This window comes from Microtus ochrogaster, chromosome 4 (assembly GCF_000317375.1).
Source record: "Microtus ochrogaster isolate Prairie Vole_2 chromosome 4, MicOch1.0, whole genome shotgun sequence".
NCBI lineage: Eukaryota > Metazoa > Chordata > Mammalia > Rodentia > Cricetidae > Microtus > Microtus ochrogaster.
Window position 1 is genome coordinate 70,075,030 of NC_022011.1, and position 22,167 is coordinate 70,097,196.

Genomic DNA, 22,167 nt, shown 5'->3' on the forward strand with positions numbered 1-22,167 from the left:
GGGAGATGCGAGTGGTCCACACACAGCTGCTGGTTAACGGGGAGATGCGAGTGGTCCACACACAGCTGCTGGTTAACGGGGAGATGTGAGTGGTCCACACACAACTGCTGGTTAACGGGGAGATGCAAGTGGTCCCTGCACAGCTGCTGGTTAACGGGGAGATGAGAGTGGTCCCCACACAGCTGCTGGTTAACGGGGAGGTTCAACTGATCCACACACAGCTGCTGGTTAACGGGGAGGTTCAAGTGATCCACACACAGCTGCTGGTTAACGGGGAGATGCAAGTGGTCCCTGCGCAGCTTAGAAAGACATTCAGTTCTCCTTAACGCTTGAAATTTTCAGTACAACATGTTAGGAGGAGACACGGGCACAACATGGCTAACACTGGAGTATAACGTTAGTAAATGAGGTAACTAAGAATGGTTTCTAAGTTTTACCCAGATCTGCTATGCAGCACTGTCCGTTCTTCTTCACCAGGATGTTTTTGCTCTTTAGATCTCGGTGGGCAATAGCTGACTTCCCTTGGGTCCCAAATATCTCTATGTGCAAATGCGCAAGACCACTGGCTATGGACAGCACTATCCGAAGGCAGCTAACGGTGTCCAACGTCGTGAGTTGAAGGTAGTCGTACAGGGATCCCATTTCGTGGTAATGTGTGATTAGCCACAGCTGGGTGCTGGAGTGTCTGGATGTCATGTCCGAAGCAATGAAACCTGGGAAAGAAAGACAGGATTTTCACAGTGAGAACTCCACCTTGTGACTCTTGAGAACCCAAAACGGTCACCGAGCGCATCTAATCTAGAACAAAAAATAATTAATTACAAAAGCACCAGGGAACAGCATCTAGTCCTGAAAGGAACAGCGCTAATGAACGGCAAAATGTCCTGCCAATTTCCACCATAAGTAATCCTTGTAAACACTAATATACAGGATAAAGAATCACATGATGTTTATACTTTGGTGCTCACCCATAATAAAATTCTAAAACTCTTGCCAGATAGTGTCCTAACCCTACAAACCTGGGAACTGGATGTTTGCCTTCTAGTCCTGACCTGGCACCATAAGCCCAGCACCCAGAATCCTAATAGCTCAGAGCAGGTAGGCATCTGCAGCATCTAAATAATTTTTTTCTAAAATAAATAATTTAAAAAATTCAGAGCAGACACTGGAATAGGCTTGTATCCAGAGGTGACAGAGGTCTTGGAGAGAAATGAGACACTAGTAGACACAGAGAGACATGAAGCTGCTTTTGTGCACATCCTAAGTACAGTCAAGGAATTCTTCCCCAAAATAAAGATCCCAAGCTAGAAGGTACAATTCCAAGCCAGTGGTCTTGCGCATTTGCACATAGAGATATTTGGGACCCAAGGGAAGTCAGCTATTGCCCACCGAGATCTAAAGAGCAAAAACATCCTGGAATTGTAACTGCTAACTAACATATACTTGTGTCATAAGCCCATACTCATTTCTTCCCTGGAGGGGGGAAAAAAGCAAGCTCTCCTCCTCTCCCCTTCCCTATGAACCCTAGATCTTAAAGAAGGATTTTGTTTGTCCCATTCATTATGCCTTAAACCAGGAAAAAGCACTTTGAAATGAACAGGACCTTTGCAACTGTTTACCTCCCAAGTTTATGTAAGTACATTTGATTCTCAGTGCTGGAAGGTTGTTGTAGGATGACTGGGTTTGGAGTCAGAGATGCCCACTAAAGAAAGCTGAGCAGGTGCCTAGAGGTGGGGACTTTGGTACACCCACTGGATGTGTTTGTAATACAGGGAGAGGATGGTTAGACCCAATACTTCTGTCAGAACCGTCGCCCTGGCTCTTCAAGAACTAGACGTGATCAAAAAGTGACCGATCCTCTTTGAAGTTTGCAGGGGCCATGCTCTTAAGGAACCAGCAGAGGTGCCGAATGGACGGTGTGGAGATGGCTGGGCCCTACAGATAGACCACTGCTTCACACACTAGCTCTACCAGCCTTGATCATGATCAAGTCGTGTTAAGATCTCCACTTGCTCTCCTTGTTTATAAGATGAGGGTAACAACGTTTATCCTAAAGGGCCATGCCAATGAAAGAGAGTGCATTCAAAATGCTCAGTGTGATGCTGAGCACACAGTGTGTACAGAGAACAGTATAACTGTACACTTTCAGGAGCAGTCTGCCTCCCTCCCCAGTAGTCTCCAGAGATAGCGACGTTAAACAGTCAACAGCACTCTTGTGTGGGTGTTTGTGCATCCACGTGTATGTATGCATGTATGTGTTCGCATGTGTATGTGAGGATTCATGTGTGCAGGTCGCAGAACAATTTCAGGTGTCAGTCTTTGCTTTTCCCGTTCTTTGAGATCTCGTTTCTCTTGCTGTTTTCTGATGGGTATACATTAGCTGGTGTGTGGCTCCTAGCAATTCTCCTATCTCCAGTCTCCAAGAAGGGGTGTGCGGGATTATAAAATTTCTGCACTACAGCATAGCTTTTACATGGGTTCTGGGAAACCAAACAAGCTGTCAGTCCTTCAAAGTAACCACTTGACCTACTGAGACATCTCTCCAGCCTTTTCGTAGTGCTTTAAATTTTAAATTACATTTATTTTTATTATATTTATTATTATTTATTTTGTGGGAGCATGCACATGTACACTAGTACCATGGAATCAAAGAACATGTGGAGGTCTGTTCTCTCCTACCATGGGGATCTCGGGGATTGAACTTGGGGCAAACTCAGGTCTAACAGCAAGCACTGAACCATCTTACCAGCCCATTACACCAGACACAAGAACACAAGAGAGTTATGACGAAGGACAATGGTGATCACTGCACAGCCATGCCAACTTTAATGCTATTCAATTTTATGCTTAAAAACACAGGACAGGAGATGTGGTTGGTACAGGGCTTGCCTAGCGTATAAGAAACCTTGGGTTTGGTCTTCATCTCCATAAAAATAAACCAGGTATGGTGGCACTTCTAGCTGTAATTCTAACACTTGAGAGGTAAAAGGGGGGGGGGTCAAAATTCAAGATCCTCCTTGGTTACATAGTGAGTTTGAGACTAGTCTGGAAGACATTGGACCCTGTAGCCAAAACAAGGCATAAAGTGATCAATATCATATTTGTTTTTAAAGGAGCGTGATGTAAGACGTGGAGTAGACCGCCATACCAATCAACCTCCTTAGTGACAGAGATAGGGCAGTGCACGCGCAGACAGACGCAACTCTGGCAGGGGCAGTGGGCCTCAAATGGTCCTTAGATTAGGGAAGAGTTTTACTCCCCAGAGTAAAGGCCAGTTTCCCAGCACCACAGGGCAAGCTGCATTTGTTTCACCTGATCTCTTCCTCGCCCGATGTAGCAGGACGAAGGCTTGAAATTCCAGCTAGCCCACAGGTTTAACGAAGGGGACGAACAAGGGCCCCAGAGTTTTACATGCAACTGTGCCTACATACAAAGAATAAGTTGAATTGAACTATGTGCTTTGGAGACCTAGACTTTGCAACACTCCTGGGGAGGAGGATCATAATCAGATCCCGGAGACATAACATGCAAGGCAGGCACGGTGTGGCACAAACCTCTTCTCCCACTGATTCAGGGAGGCTGAGGACTGAGGACTGCATGAACCCAGGTGTTCAAGACCATCCTGGGCAATGCAGCCAGACTCTGTTACGGATTAAAGGATGGAAAGGAGATAGTAGAGAGTCAAGAACAATGCAAACAAGGCCAAAGGCACCTTTGTGTCACAGTCCCACAGAAAGGAAAATACTAGAGGTAGCCAGACAGAGACAGATTTGTAACTGAAGCCCTTGCAACTGACAACTAGGGAGTGAGGAATGTCAGGCCTAGGGGTCACCAACACCGTAGGCCAGTTGGGGAGCACTCAAAGACACATTTTAATTGTTTAATTCGTGTTTGTGTGCATGGCTGTTTTGCTTGTGTATGCTCCAGGTGCATGCAATGCCCACAGAGGCCAGAAGAGGTCATCAGATCCCCGGAACAAGAGTTACAAAAGGTTGCCACGTGGGTGTGGGGAATAGAACCCAGAACCTCTGCAAAGGCAACCAGCGCTCTCAGATGTTGAGCTATCTCTCCAGCCCCTCAAAGACACTTTTAAATGGCCCTGAGATTGACCGTCACCATCGCACTGTTGAAGCAAAGCTTTGGATGGCCACCCAATCATCAGTCACCAAGATCCTGGGTCACATTGAAACACTAAATTGATAGAAAGGGAGAGGAGTACAAGGTACAATACCCAGACATAATCCAATAGCCATACAGTGGCCAACACTAGAGCCTACAGTTAAATTCAACACAGATTTCTCTTCTATTTTTGAAGACTCACTCTAGGCAGCTTTCACCATATGTGTGTATTAATGGAAACGCACTTCAAGCCTTCTGAAACTATAGAAGCCATTGCTATAGCAGGATGGTAGTGGGCACTTCGCATATTTCAAAAGTGTTGCTAAGCTTTCGTGATAAGATGATGAAAATTCATCTATATTTTGTGAGTCCCAGAAGTATGCGAGGAGTTTTCAAATGAAAATGTATGCTGAATCCCTCTGTAAATCTGGTCTTTGAAAGTGATGCCTAGTTTGAAGGCATGTGCATCTCATTACGGCGTCCCTGGGAGCTGTGAATCTCTAGGAAAAAATCCAAAGACCTTTCTTAGTTTGATTCCAGTAATAAATATTCAGGAAGGGCGGGGCAAGTGGAACCACCCAAGAAGCCTTGAAGTGAACAATGTAGAGCAAGTTGGTGTGGTTTAAACACACCAGCAGGTCCAGGAGTAAGAAGTCCTGCGACTTCTGTTTAAACACATCCGCAGATACAGGAGTAAGAAGTCCTGCAACCTCTGTTTAAACACATCTGCAGGTCCAGGAGTTAGAAGGCCCTGCAACAGATTTCTTTTTCATCATGCAGGGAATTACAACCTATGTGCATATTTAAATTAAAAATACCTGTTAAAAAATTAAATAGTCTATTAATGCAGAGAGTCACTATGTCGTTTTCTGGAAGAGACTCTAAACTGCAAATGTGACAAGCGGGAGAGAGCCAGGACAAGCAACTTATCTCTACCAAGACCAGCTAGTGAAAGCTTATCCGTACTCACCTAAAATGTTTTCATGCCTCAACATCACAGTGTTGTACAGTTCTGTTTCCCTGAACCATGACTTCTCATCGCGGGAGGAGAAGATCTTTACGGCCACATTTTCACCTTGCCAGCTGCCCCTCCACACTTCTCCATACCGGCCCTTCCCTGTGGACGGTCAAACAGATGAAGCACGTGAGAGTCAACCTGACAGTGTCCTCGAAACCTCCCCCTTCCTCTCTGCAGACGAGCCAGTCATGTTGGATTGTGAAGTTGAGCCCCCACCAATGGCATGAAACAAAGTCACCACCCACATCACAGAGGCCATTTTGGCACATGCCTTCTACTAGTTCGGTTTGGGTTCTGGTAGACCCTTTTTGTAAAAAGAATGCCTTGCCAATAACTTTTGCTTTGTGTTTCTTTATGTGACGCTGAGATTATTCTTTGTTTCTCATATACAGTAGGGTAAATACGGGACACACAGGCAGACCAAACAACTCTTGTACAAAACACTGAGCCTAACGCCAGAAACTTTTAACCCCTCCCATTATTTGCTGGGCAAACTCAATTTGGGAGCGCAAATACTTTACCTACAAAGATATACAAAGATAAGGTAGAACTCTCCTTTCTCTGTCCACCTCACTGTGACAGGAAACTGCCTTCCAATCGGTGCCGCACAATTAGCTGATACTAATTAGCTGAGCGTTTATGTTTAAATTGCTTTCCCGATGGGTACCTAACGTGCATCCCTAGTCCTGCAGGCAGGTCAGCAGATCGGTAGATGACACTGTAAAGTCACAATGTCAAAAGGATAGAAACCTTTGTCATATCATTTTGGAAAACACAGGAAAGGTGACACAATTCAGAAAACAGTACTGATTCTTAGATCTCAATATGATATCAAAAGCCAAAGGGTAAGGGTATGAAGCTAGATCACTGAATGGCTTCTCTGGCTCCCTTCCTTTATGCTGGACACTCCCAGGCAATTCTAGTCACAAGTATCACATGTGCTCCTCTGCTTTGCCCACACGGACAGTTTGAGGTCCTGGAGATTAGCAACAGCCTGTGGCATTGGCAGGAGGTCATTCTGCATGATTACCACCACCTCTAAAGGGTTTCTTGGAGAAAGATAGTTTTCGAAAGCAGATTTCTAAAATCACAAGCACGCAATCCCAGAAGAGCTCTGACTTCTGGCACCGGTCATGGGTGTCTGTTTAGAAGGTCCCTGGTGATGGCGCACGTGGACTACACTTGAAAGAGCGTTTGGAAGTTAAGAGATGGCTCAGCAGGTAAATGTGCTTGCTGAGTTCAAGCCTGAGTTTGACCCCTAGAATCTATATAAAAGAAAACTAACTCCACAAAGTAGTCTCTGTCATACATTCATATGTGTTCCATAAATTTATACATACAATACTAATAAATAATTTTTTAAAGTCACCTGGGGGCTAGAGAAATGGCTCTGTGTTCAAGAGCACTCTATGTTCTTCCGAGGACCCAGCTTTGATTCTCAGAACCCACCGGATGGCAAACAACCAGCTATCACTTCAGTTCCAGGGATTCCAATGCCCTCTTCTTACCTCCTCAGACACCAGGCAAATCTGTGATACACAGACATGCATGCAAGCAAAGCACCTATGCACATGAAGCAGTCGAATATTTTCTCAAGTCACTTGAAGAGCATATTTTAGAAAATGGGGTGACTTAGCCCCGTCTGATGCATGCCCCCTACTTTTTATCGAGGACAGATTCCCCCTTCCAATAATCTCTTTAATTATAGGTAAGGATGATCAAAGAGGCAGGAAAGAGGAGGTCATTATCTCAAAACGATGGGGGGTCACATGGGCTGTAATAGCCGGGGTGGCAGGCAGTGCGGCGGAAGATGAAACTACAAGGCAATGCAATGAGCCCGTCAGTCCAGGCGTGTGGCGACTGCTCCATCACAGGGCTGCGGTAGGCAGCTGCCGAGCCACCTGCACGCACACACGCCCCGTGCTCTGTTGGAAACCTACACCAATAAGAACCTAAACATAGAAAGAAAGCAGGTGTGTCCAAGTTACACCTGAAACAGCCCCCAAACCACCGACGGCTGGGGATGCGCCTTGGCAACAGAGTGCCTGCTTCACAGGTGTGACCCACGGGGTACCATCCAGCTCCGGCGGTTCCCCGACAAGAACTAATAGCTCTATCCAATAGCAGTGACTAATCTAAAGGGAGGCTAAGATTGGCTAGAGTATAGTGTGGGCTGCTGTCGAGAATCATACAGAGTCTATACATTTACCAGTCATTTTGAACAAGCCATAGGCATGGTTAGCCTTTGATGAGGACTAGCGTTGGGATGCTACAAAGCCAGAAGCTACAAAAGAAGCTGAGTGCTAAGCTCGCACTGCCTTTGCTCCCCGTGGCAGCTTTCTTTCCTCTTTGCAGCCACTGTTTCACTGGGAAGAAGAGTATCCCAAAGAGTTGGGGACACAAAGTTGATTGTTGTTGTTAATCTTTTCCTTTTTAATGAAGAAAATAAAATATATGGCATGGTAGGTGGATAAAGTCAGTACAGAAATTTATTTTGATGGCTGTCACATGCTTTTTGCTAATGCAATCTTATGCAAAAGTCCTTAAAATTATGGCACAATTACCCAAAAGTTCCTGACCAGGAAGCCCCACAAAGAGGATGCCTGGGGCCTTCAAATTTAGAATAGTATGATATGGAAGGGGCTAATATGGTCAACTCCCCATGTTCTCAAACTAATGTGATCATCTATCTGCCTTTCTGCTCAAAACGACACCATGCAAACACAAACTTCAAGCTTCTGGAGAGACATCAGTCTTCAATGTCGACCCAACAAAGCGCCATCATTGAATCTACGCTGGCTCCAAAATGCTGAAGAACATTAAGAGAGTCAGAAACTGTACCCAGGTCAGAGGAGCAATTGGACTCTGAGGCCAATCTCTGAGGATTAAGCGTGGTGCATGGGACTATCTGTGAGTGATGGGGCAAGGGAAAAAGGCAGGAGAGGCAAGTGCATGGTCCCTTTGCTGCCTCCCAGCACTGCCCGGGCATCTTTGCTCATAAACAAACGGGTGCTAATTGGTACAAGAAGACCATTCTTTTGTTGTCTCCCACCTTTTCCTAGTCTCAGTCAGCATGGGTGGCACCACTTACGGTGGAAATAGGCACAGGAGGTGCAAGCAGATCCAGGGAAATGGCAACACAGCTCCATGCTGTCGCCTATGTGTCTTGCGCAAGCAGTGCCACCCATCTTACTACAGAATTCGAGAGCATTCCTTCATATAGTGTTGGGGGCAGCTCGTAGTGGTCAGCCACTTCCCCGAAACGAACTGTCAGAGGGCAGGAGCTGCAGCACCCGCCCCAAAAGCCTGAGTGTAGAGACAATACCAAACCATTCCTTCACACCACTTCATAAAGTGTGTCAGGCTTGTGTGTGGCAAAGACGGAGGAGGGAACAGCTACATAAATGTGCATTAGGTTAACACTGGGTTCTCTTCCATCACTTCCTTTTCTGAGACAGAGTCTTTCACTAAACCTAAAGCTCACAGATGCAGCTAGACGGGCTGATCAGCAAACTCTGCACATCTTCTTGTTTCTGCATATCCAGCGCTGGAACTATACGCACATACTACTGTGCCAGATTTTTATATAGGCGCTGGCGATTAAAATCAAGTTCTCCTGCTTGTACAACAAGCGCTTATTGACTGAGCCATCCCCTCAGTCCTGAAAATCAGGACCTTAAAAAATGCATTTGGCCATAGGATGTATGTCTATAATAATCCCAGCACTCAAGAGACAGAGGCGAGGGAGGAGGTCAAGAGGAGAAGGTCATCCTTGGCTGTGTACTGAGTTCTAGGTCTTCCTGGGCCAAAAGAGACCCTGTCTGAAAAAAACAAAAAGGAAGCATTCTGCCCCATCTTCACAAAATCCGTGAGGCAATCACCACTACTACTACTACTACATCATGCTTGACTCAGAAATTCCCAATTCCTGGGAATTCATTCTGCCAATTCAGAAGCAGAAGAATGTGTGCTAAGTCCTTTATGAACATTTTTGCTAATCCACCAGCCAAATTGACTTATTGCTGAGCCTTTTAAAGGATTTCTGATAAGTCCGAATACTAGAAAAGGTGTGTGCCCTCATAAACTGAAGGAAGGTGGGCCAGTGATATGGTTCAATGGGTAAAGTGCTTGCACACAACCCTGATGATCTGAGTTCAATCCCCAGCACCCATATAAAGGTATAGGGTGACAGCCAACTCCACAACACTGTCCTCTAACTTCAGATGAGCTGTGGCATGCACATACCCCAATATACAACATATACACCTATGTGCTGTGGCATGCACACACACACATCACAGACACATGTGCTGGAGCAGACACACCCCCACATACACACATCATATACACATATGTGCTATGGCATGGACACACCCGCCCACATACTCATAGACACACATGTGCCGTAGAATTCACACACCCCAGCACACACAACATATACACACATGTGTTGTAGCATGCACACACATCCATATGTACATCATAGACACACATGTGCCGTAGAATGCACATCCCCCCGTATACATCATATACACACATGTGCCATGACATGCACAGACCCATACATACATTTAATATATGCCATAGCATGCACATCTACACACATACATCATATACACACATGCAATAATAACAGATCGAAAATTTTTTAGTGAATAAAGGAACAGAAAGTTTTCAGAAACAATTCGCCAACTTAAAATATGGTGTAGGGAGAAAATGAAAGGCTATAAAAAAAAGTATAGCTCTTGGTAATAAAGACTTAATATGAGAACACTTAGTAAACTTCACTCTAGTTTTTAAAAGTATATTTTAATAAGTTTCCTTGTTTATAATTGACACACAATAAGCAGATAAACTCATCATTCTTTTTAGAAGGAAGAGACAGTAGAAAAAAAATGGGAAAACCTTACCAACTGAAGTCTATTGCCTTAGATCATTCAGTCCTTGGGCAACACAGCCTCTTCAATTCACTCTGACTAGGCACTGTTTGTACTGCTTGGTGATGACCCCCCCTTACCAGCACTTCAACAAGTTCTCAAACGTGAGTCACAGAGAACAGAGACCCCCAGGTTATCTCTCCCCCTCCCACGCTGAATAATCACCCGGTGCTCGGCACCTCCTGCGCTTAGTGAGGAAATACAATAAGCAAAGAGAAGCAGGTTTTTCCAAGCCCCATTCTACTCCTAGAATCACAGCTGATGCTGTCCATTTCCAAAAGGAAGGGAAACCAAGAATTACCAACACACTCCAACAGGGTAATCTGGCGAGCCACAGTTCTCTGAACCAGAAACGGAAGACCAGAGCCGCTTCCTGAGGTACATGAGTGATCCAGTAATTCCTGTAATGAAAACAAGGAGAAAAAGAAATTACTGAGCTACGGCTCCTGCTTCGGGGCCCTATGATGCATGCCGTGTTAACCAACATGAGCTCCAGCAACTCTGGTCGTGTGATCCTGCTAATGCCTGAAAACTGCCTCTGAAAGGACCAGAAACTGTGTTGTCTCAGAAAAATTAAGAGGTAAAGCAAAGGCAGGGTTTCCTGGTACATAAGTCATTCTTTCTTGAGCCCTGGAGGTTTTTTTTTAACCAAATACATAAGAAGGGAAGCTGATCAAAGTTAATAAGCACATTATAAAGTTCAAAGGACTGACACGAGGAAGCAGTGGGAAGAATGGGGGTGGGGGATGTTTCAGCATTAGAGCTGTGTATTATCTGGTACATTCTGCAATGCTCACTAACTATCTATCCAACGATCTACTTTAGTTGCCAAAGAAATTAAAGATGTCTAATTAGAAGCAGACAAATTAGGAGCATGAACATCCAAGTGCAATGTCTGTAATGGAAAGATTCTAATAGTATGTAGACCATTAAATTGGTACTTATAGGTGCGTGTTTGTTACAGGTAGGTGTTTCTCTGGATGGAGGTTCCTTTTTTTTTTTCAGGTAATAGATGAACAAAGGAGCCACTAAATTAACACTTACTAGCCGTTTCTGAACACGAATTGCAAATTAGAATGGAAAGACGTAAAACAATATTTCATTTAAAACATAAAGCCGGAGTTGAAAATTGATTTCTCCCAGGGAGCATGCTGGCAAGAGACTGCCAGTTAGTTCACTTAAGAAGTTTTCCTTCCCGCTCTCAGCAAAGGCCTGGGTCATGTCGAATGCACAGACTGACCGCCGCGGTGGTGGTGGTGGTGGGACAGCTGCAGTATCAGCCAACTAACCCTGCCCAAAGTTAGTCCCTTCCCAGGACACGAGCAGCGTAGGCGAGCAACGCTTAGACTTCCGCGACTTTCATCTGCTCTCCCTCCCACACAGCACTGCTGCGCAACACTATTGATCGATAAAGTTACCAAACTACAGTTGACTGGCAAAATTACCAAAAGCTGAAGAGTCAGCAGAAGAAATCCAGAACCCTCAAAAGCCACAAAAGGATAATCAGGAAGAAAATGGATGTTGGTGAAGCAGGGTTCAAGCCTCTCCAGCAAGTTTCTCTTGCCTCTCTTGCCATGTTTGTCTTCATTTATTCAATTATTTGTAAGAAAAACAACTCTGGATATTAAGCTGTTGCTTTCCCGTGATGCCCAGTTTGGGTTCTAATCAAGTTCACAGATTTAAGAAAGGATGGGAGGAGGTCAACCAAAGACAAATAAAGACCTCCCTCAATCCCTGAAGCTTTAGCAAGGCCACACTTTGTCAGATCGCTGCAAAGAACACACCGTTCACATAAGGAAATAAGGACAACTGGTTGTTTCTTGCTATGTCATTATATCGTGACATTCTATCAGCTGACGTGGCTGGGCTGTGTTGACAAAACTGTCTTGGCATAGGTTTTCATTCCTACTTCAAAACCCTAAAAGCTATTTAAACAGTAATTTACACTAGACGTTCCAATTACTGCCCTTGGTAATTAGACAGGTTAGCAGCTCCGAGGAATAAAGTTCTGACTGATCTACGTTAGAATCGTGCTCTGCCGAAGCTTGGTCGGGAATCATCCTCACGTCTTCCTGCTACAAACTCCATAAACCCATCCGCTTTACCCTAAACCTCAGAACACACTTCAAAGCCAATATTTAATGGAGGGGTATCCTCTTCCAGTCTCACTGCACCCTGAGTAAAAGGGGGGCACGCAAGGATAACTTGTTCCTGTTTTATGCAGAGCACTGATGGTGCAAGCAGAAGGGCATGGTGGTACTCAGGCTGTATCATCAGCAATGCCCTGGCACCTGAGCTAAGGGTGGCCACTGCCTAGGGTGTATCTTCTCTAGAACACGAAAGAAGGAAGTTGAAGAGCAAGCCTAATTAGAGAACTCCCGAGCACTTAGAGACTTGTCGCGTAGCGGAGCCAGCCTTCATGCATGACGATCTGCTGTGAGACAGGAGGGTAGCATTAAACAGCTCGGAATCACATTACGGAGATGACTTGATTGACTTGCAACTCCCTGGATTATGACAAGGAGGGAGCGGATTTGGTTGTGTCATTTGCACCTAACGCCCACGAAGCCATGTCTTTTTCAGAGAAGTCATGTCGTTAGTATCCATGGAGAACGCTGCTACTTTATTCTTTTGCACTCTATAGTAGGCTGTTTATGGTAAGTGACCTACTTCCCCGACTTAACTGAAAGTTTAGCAGAGTAACTAAAGGAAGACATTCACTTGGAAGGGGACACTATAGCTTTAAAACATATGAGTAACTTTATATTTTGACTGCATTTATTTATTTACTTATTTATTTATTTGCGCGGGGGGTGGGGGGTGGATAGCCTTGCCACGGCACGTGTTTGGAAGTCAGAGGACAGCTTGTAGGAGTCAGTTTTCTCCTGGGGATTGAATTTAGGTCATTGGGCTCAGCAGTGAACATCTTTACCCTCTGGGCCACCTCAATGGCTAGGGAGTAATTTTCAAATGTATAAACATAGGGCCTTTTATGCTGAAGAAGTAAACTCTGAAGGGTCTGGAATGAAGCACCCTGCAAATAACTTTGGAATTTTACGAAAAATAGCAATAATCTTATTGTATATTGAAACAATAAAAAAATCACAATGCTTTGTTTGCTTTTCCCCCCTTCTCTACTTGTAAAGGAAGCTACTAAAACATTTGAAATTCCGGATGTGCTACACATTTCGACTGGAGGATGCAGGTTCAATCAGCTGATTACACTCCACAAGGGGGCAGTACTGGAGCATCAAAAACTTAATGGCTACTTCAGGAGAATTCAAGTTTCTAAAGTATGGAGTACTCAAATCATCTAAAAGGAAAAAGGGTTTTTTAATATTAATGAAAAGATGCTTCCTTGAAAAAAAAAAAAACGTTTTTGTTGTTACAAATAGAGCAATTGAACAGCGCCATTCCAAGCCTCCAAAACTCCAGCCCACCAAACATTCTTTATCCCTTTTCTTCACATTCCCCAAAGACAAGTCAGCACCAAGAATCTACTAAAGTAAAACCTCCAAACCCATTCTTCAAGTGTCTGCTTAGATGGATGTTCTTATGTACAGGAGCTAACCTGGTGCTCACATACAACTGGACATTGGTCCAGTGACTAGTTAGCCACAGTGCACATCTGAATTGTCCGTTCACTGCTAGCTTTCCACACTCAAAATAAGAAAGTGTCCATCTCCATTTCTGGGGTCACAAACTCACCGCTAGAGTGCTGTCTCCGACATTGGTGGTGATGAGCCCTTCGATGGTACCATATTCCACATCTCTGGGGTTGAGGCGTTCTTGGTTGCGTCTTTTAAACTTCCTGAGAGCAACTCCCAGGATGCAGGCTAAAAGACATACCGCAAACACCACCGAGAGGATAATAAGGCCGACTTCCAGGTGGAGATTCTGTGATCCAGGGAAGGATTTCCCTGGAGAATGGGAAGAAAATGGTAAGTGGGAGTCAGGACCACCATTTCCTTCTTCTTTACCAATATCCTAAGAAGTGGCTCCCGATCCTGGCCAAACAATCTCACAAATCAAAACAATTTACAACTAAAACACTTCCTAACATCCAGCCAATGGCCCAGCCATTTATTCAAGTGCTCATTTGGTTAAGCAGAACTGGAGTTTAGAAAGGATCCCGCCGAGAATCAACTGTATTAGTGCACAGCTGTCGAAGAGTTTCTAAAATACAAGAGCCATATAAGCCTCGTTGTTGCTCTTATTAGCTTGAATTTCATATGGAAAGATGACTTATCATCAAGCCCTGAAGGACAACCATTCCACTGTAATACCGCACGGAGAAATCTCCCTGAAGCTTCCCTCCTTTCAGCAACCCAACTCTCTACTCAAAGACCCTTTAAGTTTCTTTAACTCCTCAAGTCCTGAGAATCAGCTTGGCACACTTAATACTCTGTGTGGCAATGTATGGCAAGGCATGCTTTTATACATGTCATCTGTATAGCAATGGAGGACATGTCATGAAAGGACAGAGACTGTGGTCTCTCAAATAAAGAAATGCCTTACAGAAAATGCCTTCTGTTAAAACACAGGGTGTTGAGAGAGAGGGAAATGGCTCTCAGGGCAAGAGAGCCCACTACAAAGCCTGCCAGCCTGAGTTTGATCCCTGAACCCCAACTCCTATAAGTTGTCCTCTTATAGGCCCAACACATGCGTGCACACACAAACACACAAATAAGTATATAAATCAATGTGCAAAACTTAATGTGTGGCAGTGTGAGCTTATCAGGATCTTCACCCTGTTGACATAGCTTTTGTGTGAATGCAGGGATTTCTTCTTGTCCATCCCTTCTGCTAGTAAAAAATTAACACACTGAGCATACGGGAAATAACCTTTGAGTTCAACTACTTCAATATTTGATCCCTGTTTTTCAAGCCCTTGTTATTCAAACCTATTTTTAATATTAGAATGGAGTCTCTTCTACCTGCCCTAAGCAGGTCACGGTAACTTAAAAATTGCCACATGAACTATCAGCTTTTTGGTTTTCTGCCTCCGGCCTCCTTCACACCTTGGGACAGTCCTGGCAGTGAAGGCTCCGAGTGGCCTTTCTTGTGCCGTTTGTCATATCCTTCTTCCACAAGCTCAAAATCATATAATTAATCCTATTAAGAGGTACTCTGTATTAAGGAATAAATTTGGCTTGGAGTGGGCCCGCGTTAATCTTGACAGCAACTTTGGATAGCCACTTAGAGTTCACTTTATGAGAAAACAGTTTCGGAGGGAGACCAATTTCCAAAGGACATGGAATCCATAGGAAATGCATGAGGGGGAATTCCATAAGTACACGGTTCATGCACAATCACATATGACTTCCGTTCACATGGCCAGGAATTATATTTGAAAGATGCTGGAGAACGTTCCTTTGTCTTCTTAACAATGGAAAAGCCTTCCATGCAAGCACCAGGTACCACATGACCTAGAGCTGAAAGTTTACTAGGCTAAATTACTAAAGGAATTATGAATGTCACTACCGCCTCTTAACAGAAGGTGCTAGTGGGAGCCACACACCTGTGCGTTGGTGACCTCTGGTCAGCAAACCCTGCCCCTAAATCTTTCCTCGATGAATGTCGCATCACTCCCTTGCCCCATTCTCCTTTTAGATTCCAAAAGCCTTTCTCTTCCTCACCCAGCCTGACCTGCCATGGCTCCCCAGCTCTGGTTCAGGGTGTAAGAGGAAAGCTTCTGGCCACACAGATCCTTAACCCACACGAACTTGGAGCAACACTAATAAACCCCCCTTGATCTAGAAATAGAAAAAGCCATGGGAACCTTTCGTGGGCAGCTGGGCAGTGATGTTTCTGTTACACCAGTCCCCCTGGCAGCATTCCACCGCTTGGCCAGGAGACGGAGGGGTCTTACACGTCATCTTCCCCTGCTCGTAAACCTGAAAGCAGCCCTTCTGGTAGACGTGGAAGCCATCGTTGATGCTCAGAGAGGAGAAACACTGCTGGCCTTCGCAGTGGTCCTCGTTCCCACAGGAGAGGCCCTCACACACACACATGTAAAGCTTCGAGTTGACCTTGGGCTTCTCATCTGCAAAAGAAGAGGTAAGAGGGGAAAATGATTCACTCATATGAGCTTTATCACTCTCAGAGAAAAAAAAAATATCAGGTTTCCCTGTGATCACCCCAAACCTGATCACAGAGACATTACCACTAACCAATGTCTACACTCCACAAGACTATCACACAACCAAATAGTAACGCCATCCTAGTCCATGGGTCCATCCGTCCGTCCTGTGTAGCCTCCTTAAGAACATGCTAGCACAGAGACCTAGCAAGGGGCTGTCCAGACTCGTGGGGAACCCCTCTCTCATATCCCCAGTTCCTGCATCTAAAAAGCAATATTTGTTAGGAACATACACTTCATCACCTTTATTTTATACCCCCCCACACACACAAATGGCTCCTAAATAAATATATGGCAACCATTAGCACCATTTCCTGCCAGCTCTGCCCCTGGAAGCAAGCAATGATTCAGGACTTGAGTGCTTCAGAACACACTTGTAAAAGAGTCAATAGCTACAAACGCAAGTTCTCAACCTTCTTAGCCGGATGCTAGACTACATGATGATGATGATGATGATGATGATGATGATGATGATGATGATGATGATGATGATGATGATGATGATACTGGAGTCTGTATATTGGTTAAAATTACAATTAGTAGCTCTTAAGAACTGTCTACTGGTAGGGAAGAAGGGGGGAAAACTGGCATCAAATACTCAGGCGGAGGGCACAAACAAAGGGAGGGAAACCATATTTAAACAATTAGGTAACAGGTATGACCAGGGACCAGGCAGTTCCCGGTGACGCCACCGAGAAGCAAAGCAAAGTGAGACAGAACCGTATCCCAGGGAGGCACACTTCCTCCGACCTCCCAGCTGTCTTTCTGCAAACACTTATTTGGAGTTCCATTTTCACATCGTTCTTTCCACCTCCCTCATCAGGATGATTAGTTCAGACTTGCTGCCTCCAACACTTTCCGCCAGCCAGGGAGCAAAGTGAAGACAGAATTTGCCAGTCCAGTCCTAAAGGCTATTCCTTAGCTAGCCAAGGGCACTGTCACCAAAGCCCTATTCAAGGAAATCCGACCTCCGGAGCAAGTCTCCCCTAAGGTCTCTGGCATAGGGAGGCTCCCCTCTGATCCTTGAACTCTCAATAGCACGTCTGTGAGATAACTGCTTTTTTCTTTTAAGTTAAAGAAAAAGAAAAAAAGCAAGAAAGGAAAAGAAAAAGAGGTCGGGTGGCTGTGCTTTTAAGACAAGACCTTAAAGTCAGGTCTTTGAAAATGTCAAGTTCATTTACACAGATTTGTGTGGGTGTGTATAGAGATGTGGGTTATCTCAAAAAGAAAAATGCGTTTTTTAATCTTTCTTCTTCCCTCTTCAAAGAAGTAGAAATATAGTTCACGGCCCGCTGTCAGGTGGGTGCTGCATCCCACAGAGTAAGTACATGCAGACACACAGACACTGCCTTCTGTTTATAAGTGACTTGCTAGCTCTTTTGAAAACCACAAGGGGCTCATCCTAAAGCAAAGACATGCCTGAGGGCAGAGAAGCCAAAATAGCCTCTGCAGGTGCTATGTATGCCACCAGACCAACCCCTGAGGATCAAGAGCCCTCAGACTTTTCTAATGAATAAAAGCTTTAAGCAGCAAACAGATGGTAGAGGTAGTCTTTATTTTCTCTGCCTAGAGAGATCCAAGAAATATCCCTGCCCCTATCTACGTCTATAAGAATAAAAATTATATATATGTGTATATATACACATATAAATACATGCACACACACACGTGCGCGCACACACACACACACCAGCAAAAAAGCTTACTCTTGCCAAAGGAGAGTTGAAAGATAATATTTCTAGGGAGTCTAGACACGCTTGCCACTCTTGACTGGCATGAAGCTGGGCTGAGACCTGCCAGCTACGCTGCCGGACAGGTGATGGCTCTTGAGAAGGAACCGAACTGGGTAGGGGAGTTATTGAGAAGTTAATGATGTCATAGCGATGGGTATGTGACCTGAAATGAACATTAAATGACTGTATTTTAAAAACTGAAATAAGGCAACGGGTACAAATTTAAAACACACACTTTAATTGTAGAGGATTTGTAATCATATTTATCCAAGAACATAGTTAATACACTGAAAAGGACATCAGCCGATACTAGGTTGAAGATGAAGAGCTAGTTAGTTGTGATGAAGAGATAATATGAAAACAAAATAAAGGAGTGACTATTCACAGACCGATGATGGATAACCAAAGATCATTTAGTCAACGCACTGCACCAGAAATACCAACAAACTGTAAAGATCGTATTCATCACTGAGCCTATAGAATGGATGAATGGTCAGAAAACGGGGCTACAGCTCACGGAGAAGCACAGGACGCATGGGTGAACTGCCCAGGTTTATCTACCAGCAGTGGTTCTCAGCCTTCCTAAGACTGCGACCTTTAATACAGATCCTCATGTTGTGGTAACACCCAGACATAAAATTATTTTTGTGGCTAATTCACAAACGTAATTTTGCTACTGTTATGAATTGTAACGTAAATATCTGTTTTCTGATGGTCTTGTGAAAGGGTCATTCGACCCCCAAATGACACCCCCAGGGCCGCAACCCCCTGGTTGGAGAAACACTGAGTTACAGCATCGTAATATATAAAGAAGTAAACAAACACACGCAGATAAATGCATAGTCCAAGACAACAAAAATTCACACTTTGTGGTTGTAATAGTATGTTTCTAGTGTGAGCTATTTTCAAAGCTGTAGCCTAAATTAAACTCTACAGCCATTGACATAGGAAGAAACGCCACTTTCCCAAGGCCTCTAGCTTTTGACAAGATACATAGTCTGACAGGTGTTTGGACTATAACCAGAGCGTTTTACCAGACACAAGAAGCCTCGAGTCATTTAACATTTAGTGGGGCCACGTCTGTCCTGCACAAAGGCATGAAGCAACATTAACCTTCATCAGCTCTCACCCCTGCTGCTTCAAATAAGTATCCTTCAACCTTCTACTTACTTCTTACAGTTTTATAGAAAGAAATAAGAGTTCCTGCCTGCTTTCCTGCCAGCGATTCTTTTCAATCAAATGTCAAAATGCCTGATTTACCTAGCCTTGCTCTCCATACTCAGGACAAAGAAAACAGGCAACAGGAGAAGAGCTGGTATGGGTATAGAATAACTCCATCTTTGATATGGAATCAAGAGCCAAGCACGAATCCAAAACCTTCATCAAATCTGGTTCTCCCATGCTTTCCTCCCAACATTTCATTTATTTAATTGGTACATTCCCAAAAAAACTAATGAGTAAATCTTTTATGCACTTACTTTACACACACACACACACACACACACACACACACACACACAAACACACACACACTATAAATGAGAACCTTGAGTTCATAATACAAGATGGCAGTCTGGGTTAGTTTGAAGAGACGTCAAAGCAATTTTCTGAGTGAGGGTTACTAATTCAACAAAGGCTAAGAAGAAGGCAGAACACACTTAGCTGCTAATATCCGCAATTCTTAGGAATACAACAAGTCTCAAAACGCCCATGACTCACTTTTTCAGTCTGGTAAAATTTAACATTCACCATAACATGTGTGGGCCTGTTTTATTTTATTTGGGCTGGGTATTGGGCTAGGGGATGCCTTTAAGGGCTACATATAAGAATGTGTGGGTTCCTAATCGCTCAGACCATGAGACCAATACACTGTGTCATGCGCTGCTCCTCCGTGGCGCAACAGGAAGTGTGCTATATCTAAAGTGAGTATAGTCTTTACACCTGCCTGTGCGAATAACCAGGAAGTGCCCTGGCAGAAGGCAGCAAGCCTACTCCGCCTAATTGACATTCATTTAAATAATTCAGTAATTTAAATGTCAAGCCAGAGGTATTCCCTCTCTGCAAGCTCACCCACATTGTTTGTTCTAGAAGGCACGTCCCGGCATTACTCAGTGTTATGGCTGGCTCTGCTTGGTCTTTGCTCCTTGTATCACCAGAACCAGGGCTGTGTGAAAATGCGCTCAGCTGGAGCTGGCTGGGAACAGACTGGAGAATTCGGACCACAGCGGATGGCTGCTTCCTATCAAGGGAGAAGCCAGCAAAGTGGGAAAAGATCAGGGCTATTCTGCAAGCCAGAGGCACAAGCTGGGAGTCCCCAAGAGCTCAAGCAGCCACATCTTTAAAAAGATTTTTCCAGGCCTGCAGTGGTAGCGCTTCCCTTTAATCCCAGCACTCGGGAGGCAGAGGCAGGGGGATCTCGGGTTCCAGGACAGCCAGGACTTTTACATAGAGAAACCTTGTCTCAAAACTGCCCCCCCCATGATTTTTTTCCTTGTTCTGGGCAAGGCTCAACTCACCATCTGGACACACACAGTCACTGGGAGATGATTCCAGACTGACAATGGAAGACGCAAAGCAAAGAGCAGCTCAGACTTTTTCAGATGGTTGATAGCTTGGGACAATCTTGGGATTCGTCACAACATTATTCACATTTATGTTGAACTAGGACTTCAGCAATTGAGACAAAATACTGCAGACTCCCCTGTCCCCACCTGAAGAGTGGTGTACTGCATAATGCTTACAGCATTCAAACAGATTTTCGTTCTACATGGTGCACAAAAGCCCACATTTCCCACTAAGATCTTTAACGCAAGACAGATGAGAAAACGCTGCAGACTACCCTGCCCTGCACCCAGGAGCCAGGCTAAGGGTCAGCAAAAGGGGACAGGCTGAGTTTTTAACAGGCGCACCTTAGAGCAGGGTCAATAATAATGTAGTAATTAGAAGGTGATTATAAAAGCCCCATAGTGCAGAACTTGTATAAGCTAAAAAAGGGAACTCCAAACATCCTTGGCCTCCTTCCAGCAGTCCAAACGACTCATTCATCTGAAAAGGCAGTTTATATTAGGTTTATAGATTATGGGAGTCCTTCCACCGGGCTCCTAATCTGGGAGCCCTGTTTGGCGCCTCTCCAGAATTTGCAAGCATTTGAGATCTCTGGCATTAAACAAAGGCTTAAAGAAGGATTTTGCAATGCCAGGTTTCATTGCCAGCAAGCCTGCTCCTCAGACAGAAGCACAAAGGTCTATCCGGAATGTCTACTGAGCGGCCCTTGATCCTCTGGCAAGAAGGCGGGCTGTATATGTTTGAGGCTGAAACTCAACAGGGGTGCAAATGCTGTCTACACACTCTTATAGGGAATCAACATCTTACTCTTTTTATTTTTTAAGTCAGAGATACTGATACGTAGGAAAGTTGTGAAGGCAAGAAACAAATCCATCTCAAGAGCAATGGGAGAACAGAGGGGGTCAAAGGCTCTAAAATAGAATGACAACAAGGAAGTCCAAGGCTTCTGAGCTCAGGATGTAGCTACTCCAAATGCGTTTCTCCTGAGTGCTCTCTAACTCAGTGAGTGGCATGCCCATTCATGCAACCACACAGGCTGATGGTCGCTGGCTTCAAGCATCTGCAAGACAGACTATAGTCTGACTCATACAGCTCTTCACCCTGCCCTCACCAGAACTTGGGAGTCCTCAGGAAGCCTCTTTCTGCTACAGGATCTTAGATCCCTTCTTTATGGAACCCCTCCACATGGCATTTATTCCCTGACAGGACTAAATCTACTTAGTGGGTCTCCCCTTGCCTGCTAGACCCCGGAACTTGAATCTTTCAGAACAGACGGCTCCCCAGCCCTTTGTTCTGATGACCAGCAACCATGAGGATGGGACCTACACCTACCGGCAGTAGCCTCCATACTTGGCAGTACCAACCTGATGGGTATTTGCTTCAGCATGAATTTTCCATTCACAGAAAACGTTCAGGGGTGGGAAGAGACCTGATGCTGGTTTGCAAGCCATAAACTCTTCAAATGTCAGCACAGATCTTCAGGCAAGGCTTAGTCACTTGCCAGCGTGTCCGTGCAAATCATTTCTTCCTAGAGGGGGGCCATCCCACCATCACGGCTGTTCACTACTTGGGCTCCCAGTGGGTGGAAAAATCAGTATCTTCTATGAGAATGTAGGCTTGTGTGTGTGTGTGTGTGTGTGTGTGTGTGTGTGT

At 44.7% G+C, this 22,167-nt stretch overlaps 1 protein-coding gene across 2 annotated transcripts in view; it reads right to left on the reverse strand.

Moving 5' to 3' along the window:
- The window catches only part of Acvr1 (activin A receptor type 1), a 120,324-nt gene that overhangs the window by 13,697 nt on the left and 84,460 nt on the right, over window positions 1-22,167 (reverse strand). For both annotated transcript variants that reach the window (XM_026778784.1, XM_005346430.2), the window contains exons 3-7: window positions 15,857-16,120; window positions 13,783-13,994; window positions 10,376-10,475; window positions 5,090-5,236; window positions 438-713 (exon numbers count right to left, since the gene is read on the reverse strand). In XM_026778784.1, coding sequence (XP_026634585.1) covers window positions 438-713; window positions 5,090-5,236; window positions 10,376-10,475; window positions 13,783-13,994; window positions 15,857-16,120 — 999 coding nt within the window. The remainder of the gene's footprint in view (window positions 1-437; window positions 714-5,089; window positions 5,237-10,375; window positions 10,476-13,782; window positions 13,995-15,856; window positions 16,121-22,167) is intronic.